Raw genomic sequence first — 18,075 nt, forward strand, 5'->3', positions numbered from 1 at the left:
TTTCATTACGGAACATTGTTGATGCGTTCAATTTGTCGCGTTCATGAGTGCGTCTAACGACGTAAAGAATTGAAATGAACTTCACTGAATGCGCTCATCGCAAATTCGTGTTTTACTTTGTTTTGTTAGTGTGGTGCAGGGGTTGTGATCAATTGTCGCCAAACTCCATCCAAATCGCAATCGTACAAGTAAAAAAATTTTTGTACCCGTCCTGGTTACACGACACAACTCCAAAAATGAACAAAAGTCCACCACCTGGGTGACCAGTAGAGCAAAAAATGCCGAAAAATTTCCATTTTTTTCGTCATTTTACACTGTAACTGGCCCAGAATGCCTTTTCAAGGGCTAATGTCTTGGTAAAAATTGTACATATTGACGAGCCAAACAAAACCTCATCAACAGTTTTTGCCCAAAATTGGCTAGAATAATGGAATCGGTCGAAATGTTGCGATATGAATTGGCTTCCGAAATCGCTGTCATGAAAATTTTCATATGGGGCTTGCCATGGGTTTTTATATGGTACCCATGTGATTTTTTTAGACAAAACCTATTTTTTTGAGGTATATTTTTCGAAACTGCCCGGGCCTTTTGGATGAGGGGCAACTTTTTTTTTTGGAGCAGGCTAGTACACAGTATATCGTTTCCATCACAGGGAGTTGACAAGACGAACGTTATACGGTTTTTTTTAATTCGATTTCGAAGAGGAAAATAGATGGATATATGCAACGTGTATTCACCATCTCTTTCGATGGAATTCTAAAAGCTTACAGCTCACAAGATGCGTCTTGTTAATTCCCTATGCTTTCCATATATTTTTTTAAAATATAATTTCGCCGTTTCATTTGAAAATGTGATGATCATTTTGCACGATTATGGCAGAGCATTTGGATCAATCATCGCGTGCCAGATTCAAAGAAGTGAATGAAAAAATAGAAAAAATAACGAAGCTTATTTGGTTGACTTACAATTGCACCATCTATTGTCTCATGTTGCCACAACTGATCATCATTTTGTATGGACATTTTACAACTGGACTGGAAGTTAAGGATTACCAGTTACCTCTTTGTATGTGGTAAGTGAAATTTCGTTCGCATTCAAATGATTTTTGAAATTTCAAATTCAACAGACTGGCAGAAACAATAATTCCATCTATTCTCCACTGTTATAGGATTCCATTCAACTATAGTACACCCATTGCATACTCCATTGCGTACGGTTTTCAATATGTAGAAGTTTTTTTTTCCTTAAATTACACAGTTATCAACATAAGTCACTTTATTGGCACATGTTATTTAATCATAACTGTTACCAATGAAATAAAAAGAGAGCTAAAAATCCTAAACGAAATGAATAAAACTGCAGAGAACCATGGTGAAATTAAAAAGAAATTCGATGACTTCATTCAATTTCATGCGGAAGCAAAACAGTTAAGTTTCAAATGAATGTCCAGTGTCAACTCTTATTCTTATCGAAGAAGGGGAATATTATACTTTAGTATGCAAAAGAGTCAATTTTAAAAATATTGTGATTTAATGAAGTGACCATTTTATATTTAGCGCGCATATATGAGAGAAGTCACAATATATTAAAACAACATAATTCCCATTTCATTATAGAATCCATACCGAAAGTCATTCATTTTTTAATACTCACCCAGGCCCGTCAAACGCTCACCAACGTTTCACACATTTGAATGAAATGTTCATAGACTCATGCATATGCACGATTCCTGTCCACTGTCCACTGTTTGCTGTATGAATGTGTCAGCTAATCGCGAACAACAATTGTGCATATACATCACATCTGACAATTTAATTATTTTATTTATTTCACTGTCTCTCTCAAGTTTGAAAACCACAAATGTCACAGAGCGTTTCATTTTGAAATTGGCTACACATTTCCTTCAAAGAATAGTAAATCATAGGAAATATATTCAATCAAAAATATTGCAGTTTATGAATTGATGTTTTGAAAAAAAAGAAAAAAAGGAAAAAAAATCTAAATAATCAAATGAAAAAAAAAAACAAAAAAATTCTATACTAAAAGCAATGAATGTTCAACAATTTCACATGTTAAATAAAGTTTCTCACAAGCACAGCAGGAAATTTCGTTTTAATCGTTTCCATTAAAATCTTGTTTTATTTGTAATTTTTTCAAATACTGAAAAAGTGAAAGTTTGAACTGTTCTTCACTTTCTTCAAAAAGCAAAAAAGAATAAAATCGGAGTATGAGCTGAAGTTGAATGTGAACCAAATGTGAAATTCCAGATTTAAATGACATTCATCCAATAGTATGAATCTTTAAGGGTGCAAGTCAAACGATGAAACGCGCATAGTCTTTGTAAATGGTCCGAAAGATAACTCACTTCAATGCACCGTTCGATGCACCAGGCTATGCGGTTTATTGTACTTTAACGTGATGAATATATCAATAAATAATCATTCGGTTCAATCATAATTGAAAATGCCACTTTTGTTAAACTGTGAAAATGAAATAATTTATTCGGAATGTTCGTGTATTTGCACATCGATTTGATTCAATGGTTTCGACTTAAGCGTTTTTATTACTAGCTGCGTAATGATGGCGATGGAACGGACAAGAGTTTATGATGTCGATTTCTTGTGGTCACATCAACCGTTCGCGATCCGAACCAGCCCACTTTAAAATTCAACGTTTCGTGCAGTAATTGCTCTTCTTCGTGGTTCAGATGCAAAAGTGTTCCAATCGCTTTTATTAGGTGTCGAGCTTCGACCTATGAAAGATATATCATAAATAAAATAATATAAATATGTTCAATGAATTCATGTCCATGAAATGAGTTCACAGTTCTAATGGGTGACCCACCTCTCGACTAGTCAAAAATTTCAGTATCACATGTTTCAAGTATGCAAAGTTGACATCGTCCATGACAACGGCCAACGCCTTCTTCGAATTATTGTTTACAAGTTGATCTGTTTCGGCTGTACTATCGCCGACGATATTCCCATTGGTCGTTGGCGCATTTGAATTGTTTGCCACAATCGCGCCAACCTTTTCATTTGAACTTGATTTCAGCTCATTTTGAAGTGTCTTCTTCATATCGGACAGTCGCTGGTTCAGTATTTTGATTGCCTGTGGAAAAATAGATGCCATTGCTATTAAATTTTTCGTAGAATTCCAAGTATCCAAACATTAACAACATTTAAACGGTGTATTTAAAATTGTTCAACAGAAGACAAAAAACTGAGCCTACCTTATTTTTGTCACTGATCTCATTTCTCAAATCTTCAACGCTTTCGAGTTGCTGATGATATTCGTTGAGACGTGCTTCTAACTCGTTTCGCTCGTCCGTCAATTTTTGGACCGTGTCACACATTTCATTCATTTCGTGTGATTCATTTCGCAGTTGTTGCTTCAATCGCTCTTCATTCTGTGAAATCTCAGCATTTTTCAATACAATGGTATTCTTCTCCTTTTTCTCTCTGAAATAGAAAAATGACGTTCAGATTTGCTCTTCTTAATATGGTTTCTTTGAATACACTGATTTTGATATAATAATAATGAAACTTGGTTTGCTGAACTATTTTATAATAGAGAATTTTCAATTGATATTCAAACATTTTCGTTTCAAATTTCATTTTTATCTTGAAAATAGTTCAATATCCTTTGCTTTGATCAAACACAAAACTCACTTCTCCAATTCGGTTTGTATGGAATACAGATCAGTTTGAAGAGCTTCGACGCGTCCATTTAGGGATCGGGTGAGTTGGTCGGTTTCATCGGATTGCGTGTTCAGTCGATCCATGGTTGTTTCCAGAGACTGTTTCAGTTCATCAATTTCATTCGTATTCTTGTTCTATACCGTAAAAGGAGACAAATATATTACATTTTTGAAATAAATTGCGACAGTGTAATAGTTTAACACCAATTAGAGTGCATAAAATCTGTCTGATCAACAACTATCATCTTTTCCATTAATGATGAAATAACAAACATTCGCCGTAACCATTCAGTCGAAGCCAAAAGAATTCCAAAAATAAAAATCAAACGCCAAAAAGTATGCGAATAAAAAGGTCGGCAATTATCACAATTACACCACCTCTGAATGGATCTGCATATTGAAAATTGAAAGTAATTTTGTGTGCTGAGCAGAACACGAATGTGCCTTCAGAAGTATTTAAATGTCGATATTGTGGGGAGTCGAAATTAATTCGATCAATGTTTGTTTTCTGCATATTTGTTTTCATCGGCAAAAAAGTAGAGCAAATTCCATTTGATTCAGATAGAATCGAATGATCGTAAAAATAGTCTCGTAGTTGGGAAAAAAATGACTCGATTTCAACTGTATTGCGAATTCAAGGGCAAATTAGTCAAGCGCATCATTACAACTGAGGCTATGTTTCAAGTCAAGTCAATGCAAACGATTTGTGCGATTTTCATCAAATTTATTTGTTTTATTGAATTTGTATCGGTATGATCAATCATGTGCTGTCTATACTCACAACTTTGTTTCGCAAGAATGTCACTTCCTCTTCGTTTTGGTCTTTAAAATCTTGATAAGTTGAGCTTAAATCGTCAATTTCTTCGCTCATTAACTTTATCTGAAAAGAAAAATGAGAATTTTGAAATTGCACACTTGATGGAAACTGAATAGAGATCCGCGCCGAGTCTTTGTTTTCACGAATCATTTCGAATGATGGCAAACCTTTTGATCGCGTTGTTCAATATCGACGTAGGATTTTTCGAGTTGGAATGCCAGCTGTTTGCACTTTTCGGCCAGTTGATCATGTGCGGTGAGGGCTTTTCGTTTTTCGGTAGTTTCGGCGGCCACTTGCCGGGATAAACGGTCGACTTGTGTCTCCAAGGCCATATTCTGTGCACTCCATGTACTTTTTATGTCCGACAAATGGAGATGTGCCTCTTCTAAACGTTGCTCCAACATGCGACGTTCACGCAACAAAATCTGCATCTTTTCGTCATTACTTTGGTTCATTGTGAAATTGATGCGACCCTCTTCGTATATCTGTTGAACGAGAAAAAAAAAACAATTATTTTCATTTGCATAAAAACAATGAGCTGAGTCCATGCTATGCATTTTGATATACCTGTAATTTGCTGGTCAAATGCCGATTGTGCTCTTCCATCGATGCCAACGTGGCCGTTAAACTGTTCTTTTCCATTTGTGCCGAATGACGCAATTTCTCCAGTTCATCCTAATGAATAACCGAAGAGATACTTACATTTCACTGAAAATACTCAACGCAACATGGATTGCACGAGTAATTTGTGCTTACAAACGTGTTTTATGTATTGCAATGGACGTGCTGCGTTTTCATGATGTGGATAAATGAATGATGACTTGAACACAAATGAACATAAAGCAAAATAACTACGAAAAAAAGGGGTGAAAAATCGAATTAACAGAAGCGAGGATAAAACATAAAAAAAATGCCAACCAAAAAACATGATGTATCTGTCGTTAAGCAAATATTCGATAGAACAGTGAAATTGACAAGCGATGAGGGTGGCTCAAGTTACCTGAATATTTTCGAAATTCGCTTCAAGTTCACGCAAACGGACATTTTCCATTTGCAGCTGCTCCAACTGATTATCCTTTCGTTTTATTGTCGACAGTCGATCAATCGCTTCCTGTAACCGTGAAAAAAAAATTGAGCAGAACGTTCGAAATGGGTTTAAAATTCAATCAAAATTCACTTGGAATCGAAAAAATGTGAGAAAAAAGTCTTCAATTTAAAAAATGAAGAAAAAAAATGTTAAAAAATCATTTCTTGCCCTTACTTGTTCCCGAAAATGTAGTAAGCTCTTGAGTTTGCTAATTTCTTGTGCTTGTAAATTTTGTATTTTATCCTGTTCGCTGTGAATCATCTCTTTTTGTTCTTGTGCCACTTTGAGTGCATCATCTAGAATGGCGTTACTCTTTTCCAGCCGATCCTTAATTGCCGCCAGTTCATTGCATTCAGTGGATAATTTGGTAAGCGTTGCATCCGATTCGTTTAGTTTTTCGATCAATTGATTGATTTCATCGTTTTTCTGTGCGATGACGGCGTTCAGTTGATCGATTGGTGAAATGTTTGCGGTGAAACGTGATTGCTGGTTATTATTGAGCGTTGCGGCGGTGCCATTTGAATTGACAGCACCCAGTTGACTTGTATCGATGATAATGTTGTTGTTGTTGTTGTTATTTAAATTGTTCACACTCAACGAGTTGCGACGATGCGACGTGAATGCCGGATGTGATGCACAAACGTCGTTACCAGTCTCCTCGCGAATTCTATTCTTCAGCGATGTGAACATCATAAAAATGCTGCTGCAACCAATCACCCACTACAACACTGTGTCATGCCACAATGACGTTCAATGCGGAGCAAACGACGACAGACGACTATTCTAATGGATGAAGAAATGTAACGTGTTAGCAAATACTATTAAAATCAACACATTTCTTTTTTTTTCTTTCTATTTAATATCATTATTTTGCATGTTTCAAGTCAACGACCATTTTGTGCTACACTTTTTGCACGAACAATGTTGTTGGTCTTTTTTCCGTCGTTGTAAGTTAGATTTAGTGTTGGAACGAAATGGAAGCAGATAAAATAAGGCTAACAATGGAATCAAACAGGCGATAGGGCGCTCAAGCGACACGAATTAATTGTTACACACAAATCGTCTATCAAACACGTATTCCACTTTCGGGGCACAATCAAAATGTGCATGGCATAGAATGAAAAACAATCAAATCAGCCATTTTCAGCGATTTTCATGGGTTTGAGTTGAACAGACACATAAAACACTTTTGAATGACCTTTTTTTCGTCAAGAGCTTAATGAATTAGCATTATGTCCAAAAAATGGCATTATAATTGCCAGAACAATCCACTTGTGCCTCTTACTTCGGAGACTAAACTCTCCTTTTCCTTAAGTTACTAGTCGAAGACCTATCTCATTGACTCAACGTACAAGTTTAGGACGAAACGAAAAGTGTGCCAAAAATTGAGGAGCGTCGTCGATTTGTGAATATATTGTTACCACTTTACTTTGCCCAACCCAAGTTCATTTCCTGACACAATGCCATTTCGATTAAATAAATTGCAAACAACAGAGTGATTTGCATGATTGTAATTTGAATGTTGGAAATGAGGTGTGAAGCATTAACACATTGCTCTATCGGCCTACATTTAATGCCGGCGGGACGGGTCGCACACTCACACCACACATCATCATAATTATATGGAACTTTAACATCTTTGATGTTACGAAGCAGCATAGCAAACTTCAGCTGTAACTGGATAATAGTAATCATTATCCATCCAAACTCATTCGAAATCCGGTTGAAAGCGGAACAGTAATTTTGAAGCCAAGGAGCTACCGTTTTTAGCTTGATTTCAGATAGCTCGGTCGGGTTTAAATTATTTATAAAGCGAAGTAAAATTGATGTTGCGTCGAAAGAGAGACCAAATCGAAAAAGAAATTTCTATGCTAGTAAACAAGTCGAATGCTGTCAAAATGATGCTGATTTGTCATAATCGGGTGTTTAACCACGAAACAGAATTCATAACAGTAACGACGATATTGATGGCTTTTGTGAGTCATTGCATGTATACATGGCATAGCAAAACGAAGGCTGAAACCTCGTAGAACGCTAAACAATTGACCACATTTGTCATCATTGATATCGATTTTGAAATTTATTGCAGGTTTTTCTATACACTTTTGCCACATAAAAGTATTATCACCGACATCGAAATGAGAAACGGGAAGTCGTATTGCAAACAGACTTCAAGATCAAATTGCATGGAAATGAAGACATTTATACGATGATTATGTTAAGCAAAATAAATGATGTTCATTGAACTTGACGAATCTAATGAGAACAATTTTTTTAAGATTTACATGCCACTTTTATTTAAAATCAAATTCCTTCTAATTAAGGCATTTTATCGGAATTTATACACTGTTCCGCTCGTTTTCTACCCCACCACCTCTCTCTCTCTCGCATTCTCTCCCTTTTTTCTTTTTGTTTTAAACCACGCTCTTCGTTTCCATCTCAATTTTATAACTAATCCGTTCCTCATGCAATTATCATGAAATGTGTTGAAAAATTATCGATCTATGTAGAAAGTAACATTTCAGGGAAAAATGGCACTTGAAAGAATGTGAGTCAATTGCCTTAATCGCCGAATAAAATAAAGCTGACGAACGAAGCAGAACAAAACCAAATTTACCTTATTACAGTTGGATGGCTTTGAATCTAACTGAGAATCCACTACTAAAGTTGAATGTCCATGATAAACGACGAAAATTACTCAAATCGGTTGCGGTCGGAAAAAATATCACTCGGTTTTTATTTCTGTTTTTGTTATCAGCAATCAACACTTGCTAATTATTTGTTTTGGTTTCGATCCGTGATTTCACTTTCAATATGAATTTTCGGGCCGCAACGAAAATCGACGAACGAAAAATCTATGCAAATTTTGTTTACTATAAACAGCAACAGCGAAGCAAACGAAACGTCGATAGGCAAATGAATGTTAGTGAAGCACTGCACAATACACTTTAAGCGAAATGAATTTGCCAAGCCAAAAGTAAAGGATCCAATAAAAGAAGAAGAAAAAGTCAGAAGTACGTAATTCAAAACTTGGTATCGGCTGGCTGCACGGGCTGGCTATTGTTTTTCGATAATATGTTTCGCTCAAATTTCCAAACGATTGTTGACAATTGTAGTGGATATGGATGTGATTCACCACGTCGATGTTTTTGATTCGGCGAGAACCAATTTCAACAACGATATACCACAAAAACCATCTATACACAATATTCCGAACGCACACTTTCAATGCTTGCTCCGCTCCATACAAGAAAAAGCAATCGATGTCTGTTCTATTTGAACGAAGGAAATAATATGTATACAACACACAGCACCCAAAAAATCAGTACAATGTTTTGGTATGCTCTATCCCTGTCTATTTCATGCAACACAATGTGTCGATTTCAATTGGTTGATGCTGATTTTGCTCGTTTCACACACAATACAATGTAAATACATAGCAAATAGTGTTACTTGCGTTTTTTTTTTTTGCATACTACACGCATACGCTGTGTTTACTTAGCCATTCTGTCACATTCTGACAGTTTCAACCGAACGAAAAATCGATATACAATACACATTTCGTGACGATGTAATGATTTAGCCTCAAAATTCTTTTTTAATATTTAAAAAAAAAAAAAAATTTCAGATTTTTCCTTTGTTTTCACTTATTTTTCATTAGAAAAAAGCTCAAAATTCGATTCTAACGACTATGGACCAATTTTCGAAAGTGACGTTTGTGGCCTCAATGAAATGTCAAGCGCTTGTATGTAATGAAGTGTCAAAAAAATACACACTAAAACGATTGGAGGTGTTTTTTAATGTGTGGTAGACGTCGCACTTGTATATCGCAGAATTGTAACGAAAATAACAACTAATTACGCTTGTGTTGCTGGATTCGTTCTATTTGCTTTGAATTCGCAGAAAAAGTGTATTAATTGAATTTGATCGAAATGTCGAAGCGACCGGTTGAGGATATTTATGAAGAGTCGGCATCGAAGAAGCCAAAAACCTACGAACATGTCAATAAACACACGCTCGATTCGGATGAAGAGGACAGTGATGTTGATGAAAGTCGGTGAGTCGTTTGACTGGGCCACCAATGATTTTGATTCACGAATATATTGATTTATAAAGCATTTGTGTTGCTTTGTGGTTTCAGGTATAATGTGTTAGACGAGGAGGAAATACAAGGAGAAGAGGATGGTGTGTCTGGAATGGATGGCGATGTCAAGGTAAATTTACTATTCAATTTGGTCAGAGTATTTTTTTTTAACCTGGTTTTGTTCATTTTAAAGAGGTTTTTCCATTTTGGATTAGTTTATCTTTCATCCGGATCAATTTTAAAAAAACGATCTTCGAAAATTGACAAATGAATTTTGTTCAGACATTGATATGATTCTTTGATTCAAACCCAATTTTTTTTTTATTCGATTTTACCCACCGAATTTTTCATTCAAAAAATAATCTCTCTTCCCACTATTAGATAACACCATTCAACATGAAAGAAGAATTGGAAGAGGGCCACTTCGATGGTGACGGTCATTTCCAATGGAAAAAGCAGAAAGAGATAAAAGACCACTGGCTGGATAATTTGGATTGGGTGAAAATACAAAAGTTCAACGATGATCGCAAGCAGAAATTGGCTGAGGATGGTGCACCTGAAACCAGTGCTGGTGGCGGTGGTCTAGCCGACTCATCATCTGAATCGGAAGATGAAGGAAATGATGAAAGTTTAAAAAAATTCGACGTAATAGCTGCCTATCGTCGCATACTTGAGCTGATGAAACCGAAAGAAACGGTGCAGCGTGCATTACAGCGTTTGGGAAAAGCGACTGCAAAAATTTCGTCGATCGAACGTTTTCGACGGAAGAAAGCCGGAATTGTGGATGAAAATGCAGCATTAGTCACTGAACTCACCGAGTTGTGTAATAAAATTCTCACCAAAATGGGCAACATGAATGTTTACGAAGAGACATTCGAAGAGATTAGTGCAAAGTTTGCGTCGAAATTGAAGGGTGGCGGTGGATTTAGTCTATCAAAAACCGATAAATCAATTGATGTTGGTGATGCACTCGATATGTACGCCGATGACTTCGACTCAAAAGAACAGAAGCAAATGACTTCTGGCGACAGCGGCGCCGATGGAGAATCAAGCAAACAAGACCAAACCACAGATCTTGGCGTAGACGACAGCAAAATCACGTGGGAATTCAAATGGAAACTTGACGATACCGAATGCCAGGGACCATACACCACCGACCAAATGTACAAATGGTCACTGGATGGCTACTTCAAAGATGGCGTCTTTGTGAAAAAATGCGGCATCGAATCACAATTCAATTCATCCAATCGTATCGATTTTGAACTTTATTTGTAGTCGAAATTCTGACAGAAAAATCGCCTCGTTTCAATTTTTTTATTCCCAACAATTTTTTTTTTTCTCAAACGTTTCCCACGTTATCTGCATTTTATAAATAGAAACCACTACAAGAAAAAATATGTATTATTAATTGAATAATAAAACAGCCCGTTGAAATTTGCTATGTTTATTTGTAATAATAATAAAAGCATATATTGCTCTATAAATTTACATTACACACAATATGTTTGCTTCTGTCTGTGTGTTTTCTTCTTCTTCTTCTTCTTCTTCTTCTTCTTCTTGCTGTAATGCATTTTAATTTATATAAAAAAAACTGATTGCTATGCTCTAACTTCTTCTAATTGAACCGATGCAAAACAATTGGAAAGTTTTCCGTTACTAAATATTCATCTTGGAATATAACAAATAAATTCAACTCGAATTCTGAAAAGAGAAAGAAAATACGTTGGGTGAAAATAAAAAAAAAAAAATGGTAAAATTGTAAATTGAATCAAAATTGAGGAGAAATATGAAATAATTGGCTAAATGGTACAGTTAAAATGAATCAATCGCACGAAATGATGATAATCCGATGATGTAGGTGATACACGTACCGATTTTAAAGTTTTTCGATATAAGTGTTGGACACGTAAACAGTCTTGGGAATAAAAAATTAATTGGAATTTCTAGTTTTGGGCAAACATTTCCGTCGGCCAATTGAATGGTCTGAACTTCGGTGGCATCACGTGAATAACCCTCAGTACTGCCGCACGTTTCAATTCGCAAGAGTTGCAAGTCTGTTTGGAGAACGTTTGAATTATCAATTGAAGAATTAATATTTGAAGATCAATAATTGATGTTTGAAGGTCAAAAAAATTTTTTGTTAGTTTTTTTTTTTCATTTTTTCTTTCAATTTTTTTCTTCAAGTACCTATGGATTTGATAGCCACTTCGGTGTGTTGGATGGTCAAATGGCCGGTAAATGGTTTGGATATGCAGCAATCGACCGCATCCAATGATCCAGTAATTAAAAATCTTGGAATGGATATACGTTCTTTGCCAGTTTTTTGTAGCGTTTCAGGGCTTATCGTAAATGTGACGTTGGCTTGTTCGCACTTGGATTTATTGTTTGGCGGCAACTTTGGCTGTGGCTTATACTGTATAACAAATTGTTGCGATTTAGCGATAGTTTTCGCGAGAAAACTGCGTTTTATCTCACATTTAATCATATAATTAATGTTGATGAAAACGCCATGATATGTTTCGTAGAGAATCTCTTTGACACATTTAAGCTCAAATTCAAACGCCAATTCACTGAAACCTTGCGACAATTTGCCAGCACCGGCCAATTGAATGCAATTGCTAAGCAATTGAAATGGTTTAATGCCTCTTAAATTCACCATGCCATCCAGTGCCACTACAATACCATCGTGTTTTGTCTCTGTTGGACAATGTATTTGCAATAGACCACTTATCGATTCCTGCAATTAAAATTCAACACAAAAAAAAATATTATAAACATAAACAGTTCACTATCGACATTTGTGTAAACATTTGGCCTTACGTTTTCATAGTAGATTTTATTCGGTCGATTCAATTTGATTTCGATTGATACAGCCATTTTTCACATCGATAAAGCGGATGATTGTGCGGTACGCGTATTGACACTTTGGAGAATTGCTTTAAAAAATTCAAACAAAACCATTTGAATTATTTATTGCATTTTTAGTTGTCTTGGTTGCTTTGGGAATAATTTTATAACTAGTTTAACATTTTTTTTTTTTGTGTTTTCATTCATTTGGATGACATTTTGACAGTTCTCGTTCTATCTCTCAAACGCCCCAGTATGATAAAATCCAGGAAGAAGGGAGGTGCATCATTCATTGATTAAATACACAACTGGAATCGATTGAATGAATCATCATACACTAGGAGGATTTAAAATAGGATGGGAAATCTGTCTTTAGAGGAGAAAAACGTTATTTTCCTTCAAATAATTGAAAATAAACTAAATTTGGCCTACGATTTCATTTTAGTGTTCATATTGTTTAACTAATCTTTTCAGTAAGTTGAAGCGCCATCTGTTGAAAACAAATGCAACATTCTAACTTCGGACAACTTTATGTATGAAATTTCCTGAATATCAGATCGCTTTTACGATTGTTTATACATAACGTTGATGAGTCGTTATGGCAATGATAATCAATAATGGTGCAATCCGTTAGATCTACCTATGCGTATGATTAATACCTTTTCATGCCGACTTACTCATTCATTGATTTTTAATTCATTTTGGTTTCATAAATGCATTGTTCGTTTAAGTGTCTTAAGTCTTGAGAACAAGTTATGTAAAATTTAGAGTGAATTTCACAAAAATATATTATATATAATTTGACATAAAATTCATCAATTTTCGCCGTTCGAATTGGGAAAATCGTTTTCAGAAGTTCTAAATCTTAAATTGAATCAAAAATTTCAACCGCTGAAGAAAGGAATTCAACCGATGATTTTCGTAGCAACGATTTGACTCTTTTCCGTGCTTGAAGCTTATGTCAAGAAGACAACAATCGAAATTATTGAAAATTTTTGCAATTTTCAAAAAGAAAAACCAAAAAAATCCTTTTTCATAGTTCTATTCTTTCAATTTAAATCCTTTGTCAATGTGCAAATTTCAAGCCAATAAAATTGAAATCCAACACGATCCACGATGCGGTTTCAAAAAAGCATTTCCCTATTGATTGAACGAATATGAGTATCAAGTGGAAAATTGCGCCAGAAAATGCACGTTCATACATGATTTTTCCTGTTTCAATTGAAAACTCGATTACAATCGAGTTCTGTGTACAGACACAGTGTTCTTGTCATTCCAACGACGGACGAAGTAGAAAAACGGATCAAAGTAAATCAATTTCCGAAGCGTTCGAATTGGTCATCGATCGAAAATAGCTAGTTTCGAGTTGTGATTACTTAATTGGGAAATAATTTGCGCCAATAAGCATTGTTTGATGAAGATGGTCGATTTTCGTATAGTTGCGACTATTGTCCGATCCAATGCGATCCGAAAAGATGTACATATATCGGACTGAAGATTGCATTTTGATATGTTCGCGTTGTATGAATGCGGATACCGCTAACATAGTGCTACCGCATCATGTGCCTCGCATACGAATCCGATACGAAACTCTTTCGGGGTATCGTTGTGTCTGTCTCTGTCTGTGGGTCATTATGTCTCGTTCCATCGCGTGCGATGAGTATTCAGTTGGCGATAGTTTGGTTGCCTCGCGGTGGCGGCGGCGGCGGTGTCGACGACGACAACAACGACGACGAGTGTATGTTCGGCAGCGACATGCGGGAGCAGAACGGAGAATCGTGAGATGGAGCCGCACAATACTCGCGAGAATACGAGAAATCGAATTCAAATAGCAGAAAAAAGTGAAATGTTAAGTTAGTATTTTTTCAACCGTCGTTCGTGTGTATCAATTTTTCTCGATTGGCGTACGCGCTCGCTCACTCACACCGAAATATTTGTAATTGAGAGAGTTATTTGAGAGTGTTATTTTTTTTTAAATATTAGTATTGAGATTTGGTTTCTTCGATCGAGTTTTGGCCTGTGCGCAAATCAACGGTGTGTTTCATTTTTTTGATACGTTTTAATTTCTACTCGAACTTATTAATTCGATTGTTTTTTCTATATTCTATTTGAAACTGAAATTTTTTGCTGCGCTGATAATTGTGACTTTGGCATTTCAGTTGATGTGTGTATTTCGGTTTCGGTTTCTGTTTTGATTGAATGTTGGAAATTTCCATTTTTCCGTTGTTTTTTGCTGATTATTGATTTCAAAAGATTAGAAAAGTTTTGTTCCATGGTGGTGTTTGTGTATTGTTCAAGTTGCATTTTTATCGGTACTATTAGTCGGCATTGTGAAGCGGTTTTTTACACAGCCGATAGTAGAAGTAAAATACATGCATCGTCGTCGTCATCGCAAAACGTTCTTGTTTAAAATATCGATGGATTATTATGCAAACTGAAACATTCTCCAGCTATAATCGAACAACAAGTTTCTTTTTTTTTTCTCGTCTCTCTTCGATTTTCGTCATCGACACTTTATACTGATAGACCCAATCAGCTATACTCTTATACTTAATACTCTTTTTTTTCGAAACTCTCCGGCGGCCGAATATGTGACACATAAACAAATTCGCGTGCGCATCGTAAACTGCAACACAAGCAAAAGCGATATCAAACAATCAAACTCTTCGCCTTCTTCTTCAATTTCCATTTTCGTATATTTATACTCATTCCATTGGTTTCGATCTGGAAATATACATATCGACTGCGCGAATATTGTGTGTGCGCGCATGTTTTAGCCGCAACAGAGCAACGCGCTGTTTTGTTTTGTGCCTAATTGTTTTGTTTAATGTTCAATTCACAATTCGCCCTTTTGTCTTGTGTATCTCGTGTAATTACTCGGGTTTTTTTTTGTCAGCCCATTCACAGTTCTTTGCCTTTCCTTTTTCTCACTCGTGCGTGTAACGATTTCGCCAAAACCGAATTGAATAGAAGAAGAAACAAACGGACAAATAAAAAAAAAAACGTTTTTTTTTTTGAAAATGCAAATTTCAACCGAAAAAAGCCATTTGTGAATACATCAACACCAATTTTCAATTATATATTTCAATAATTTTTGGTGTGCCATATTCAATTCGCTTCCATTTTTTTTTAGCACGAGTATAAGACATTTTCATTTCATATCGAATGATTATCATTTAATTAATGTAGCACAAAGAGTTAGGCGAAGGAAAATTTCTCACTGCCTTCACACTCCTTCGTAATGCCCTAAAGTATTAGGGAGGAACGACTTTTGAATCGAATAGGAAACTTCTCCATACAAATAAAATCAACTACACAAACAAAGCTGATTTTAGTTTAGTTGAAATAGGGAAAAAGAGATTGAAGTTGGAAAAGAAAGGAAGAGTAAAGAAAGGAAGCCATTAGTAAGAAAGAAAGGGAAGGAGAAAGGAGGATTTTTTTTTTCAAAGAACTACCAGGGAATGTTCAATGGAAAAAAGAAAAACAGGAAGCAACAAAAGTATTAAACAAGAAAATATTGGCATTCAAGTCAAAGGATGTCTTTGAGTCAGAATCAATCAAATGTCCCCAAATTTCAATCAAAATTCAAGTATGAAATTCAGTCAAAGTCCCGTCCAGTCAAACACAAACATTTTTTCAGTCGCAAGTATTTCGCCAGCACATCACAAACTCATTTTTTGGTTACTAATTTTTGCTAACCCACCGAATATCATTTCAGCACTTCATTCGAATGCAACGAAACGAGAAGCAACTGTTTGGTCAACGTGAATAATAATCGTCACATTGTGAAACAAAAATAAGTTCAACAACAACAACAGCAGCAGCAACAATAACGAAATAATAGAAAAAAGAGACCTGTAATTGGAAACGACAACAAATAACAAATGAAAAATAAGCTCACACCAATTTCGGCGTGAGAAGGTGGTCGGGTATGAGTGGACTGGTGATCAAGCGAATTGATAAGAGATAAGACAATGAAATTGTGTAAATGCGTGCATGTGTTGGTGCATTGAAATGACTTGAAAACGACCAAGCTAAGACTAAATAGCTTTGAACAAAAGAAAAGAAAAAAACGGAAGAAGAAGAAAACGAAGGGTTTTTTTTTCTTGAATTGGCACCATTAATGAACATACCTAATTTTCTCGAAGTGTCAACGCAAAATGAATCGGTCGACGAAATTTGCATGCAAGTGAAAATCGAGTAAATCAGTGCCGGTGCGTGAATAACGAGAAAAAAAGAACACATACAAAAACTACAATCGATAATAGTATGTAAAAAAAAACCAAAACACAACTCAACCAGCTGAATTTCGAACCACTAGATCGACCAAGCATTTAATCAGAATTTGTGAGCATCCAAAAAAAAGGTAAAAAAACACATATTTGTCAATTTAAAGAAGAAAGAAAAAAAGAGCAGCGTCATAGAAGCCGCGAAAATCTCGTGTGCCCTTTTTTTCGTTGATGGCAAACACAAATTTTTGTGATCATTTCCATTTTTAAATCGGTTTATCAAGAAGCTTTTTAGTGCCATATTCACCTCTCTCTCTCTCTCTCTCTGCCTCATTCTCGTTTATATTCCAAATACACATACCTATATACGAAATGAAGAAGAAAAAAAGGCAGCAACGAAGAAAGAAAAAAAAACACCACACATCACAAATGTTCATTATCGCGCTGAAATTTTCGCGAGAGAGCCCGAGAGATTCGAGCCAATACTCATATTAGTCCGTGTGCAGCGTGAGCGCACAAGATCGAACCGTGTTCGTGTCGTTTACTGTTTGGCCCTCTCTCTCTCTCTCTCTCTCTCTCTCTCTCTCTCTCTCTCTCTCTCAATCGCACACACTCTCTTTCCCTCGGACATTCTGTGTGTAGCGACACTGAGCATATGTGTATGCTTGCGCGGTGTATTTTTTTTTTATCAAGCACGACGTGCGACTCTGTGTATATGTGCAACACGTCAAAAGATGAAAGAAGCACACGAAGAGAGAACGAACTGAATTGAAAAGAAGCAAAAAACGAACGAAAAAGAAAAGAAAAAAAAAGTCACACACAAATCACAACAACAGTTCATATCAAAACGCTCTACATATATTCAAATTCGAAATATGACGCGCGATTCACGCGCATGTTTTCTCATTGAAATAATTTTTATTTTTAAATGCATGACATGGGGAGAAAAAGAGTGAAATTGGACGACAACAACGGCGATGATGATGAGACAAATAAATGGGACCAAGAAGATAATTCGATCGTTTCGATTCGATGTGTTGTTGGCCTGACCATCATCAGAAACAGACAACAAAAATTATCAATGCAAATACAAAAACTACACCAAAGCCGGTTAGATTCTGCTTTGTTGTGGAAACGAAATGGAGAACAATCACTGACAAAGCCACTGATTTCCTTTCACATTGTCTTATCTATTGTGCCATATAATAATTGATGAAATTGCTTGATTAGTAGATATCGCTTTATTCCATGTCCCGATAGCCCGTTCTCTCTCTCTCTCTCTCTCTCTCTCTCTCTCTCTCTCTCTCTCTC

At 35.9% G+C, this 18,075-nt stretch overlaps 3 protein-coding genes across 5 annotated transcripts in view; 1 reads left to right on the forward strand and 2 right to left on the reverse strand.

The window, feature by feature from the left end:
- Positions 1–2,470: 2,470 nt before the first annotated feature.
- On the reverse strand, positions 2,471–9,273 carry LOC129576159 (golgin subfamily A member 1). 2 transcript variants are annotated; one of them, XM_055460809.1, is made up of 10 exons: positions 8,222–9,273; positions 5,779–6,387; positions 5,518–5,628; positions 5,085–5,192; positions 4,685–5,002; positions 4,482–4,580; positions 3,672–3,835; positions 3,233–3,461; positions 2,845–3,111; positions 2,471–2,752 (listed from the first exon to the last, which is right to left on the reverse strand). In XM_055460809.1, the coding sequence occupies exons 2-10, from the start codon at positions 6,295–6,297 to the stop codon at positions 2,567–2,569; spliced, it is 2,001 nt and encodes a 666-aa protein (XP_055316784.1). In that variant the 5' UTR covers positions 6,298–6,387; positions 8,222–9,273; the 3' UTR covers positions 2,471–2,566. The 2 variants fall into 2 exon arrangements, with proteins under 2 accessions (XP_055316784.1, XP_055316783.1); XM_055460808.1 differs by having other exon boundaries at positions 5,779–6,382; positions 8,222–8,872.
- Positions 9,274–9,528: 255 nt separating this feature from the next.
- Positions 9,529–11,181, forward strand: LOC129576167 (CD2 antigen cytoplasmic tail-binding protein 2 homolog). The gene is made up of 3 exons (XM_055460825.1): positions 9,529–9,661; positions 9,746–9,818; positions 10,070–11,181. Exons 1-3 carry the CDS (start codon positions 9,537–9,539, stop codon positions 10,961–10,963), a joined length of 1,092 nt encoding a protein of 363 aa, XP_055316800.1. The 5' UTR covers positions 9,529–9,536; the 3' UTR covers positions 10,964–11,181.
- LOC129576170 (vacuolar protein sorting-associated protein 26C) overlaps positions 11,117–18,075 on the reverse strand; it is a 15,439-nt gene continuing 8,480 nt past the window's right edge. Inside the window, exons 1-4 of one of the 2 annotated variants that reach the window (XM_055460831.1) lie at positions 12,509–12,868; positions 11,876–12,425; positions 11,560–11,742; positions 11,117–11,389 (exon numbers count right to left, since the gene is read on the reverse strand). In XM_055460831.1, coding sequence (XP_055316806.1) covers positions 11,304–11,389; positions 11,560–11,742; positions 11,876–12,425; positions 12,509–12,565 — 876 coding nt within the window. In that variant the 5' untranslated portion in view covers positions 12,566–12,868 and the 3' untranslated portion in view covers positions 11,117–11,303. Of the gene's footprint in view, positions 11,390–11,559; positions 11,743–11,875; positions 12,426–12,508; positions 12,869–18,075 lie in introns of those variants that run through there. The other variant, XM_055460832.1, reaches the window with a different exon arrangement.

The sequence above is a fragment of the Sitodiplosis mosellana genome, unplaced genomic scaffold (assembly GCF_009176505.1).
Source record: "Sitodiplosis mosellana isolate CC-2019 unplaced genomic scaffold, AAFC_SMos_1.0 Smas_scaffold_6181, whole genome shotgun sequence".
NCBI classification, from domain to species: Eukaryota; Metazoa; Arthropoda; class Insecta; order Diptera; family Cecidomyiidae; genus Sitodiplosis; species Sitodiplosis mosellana.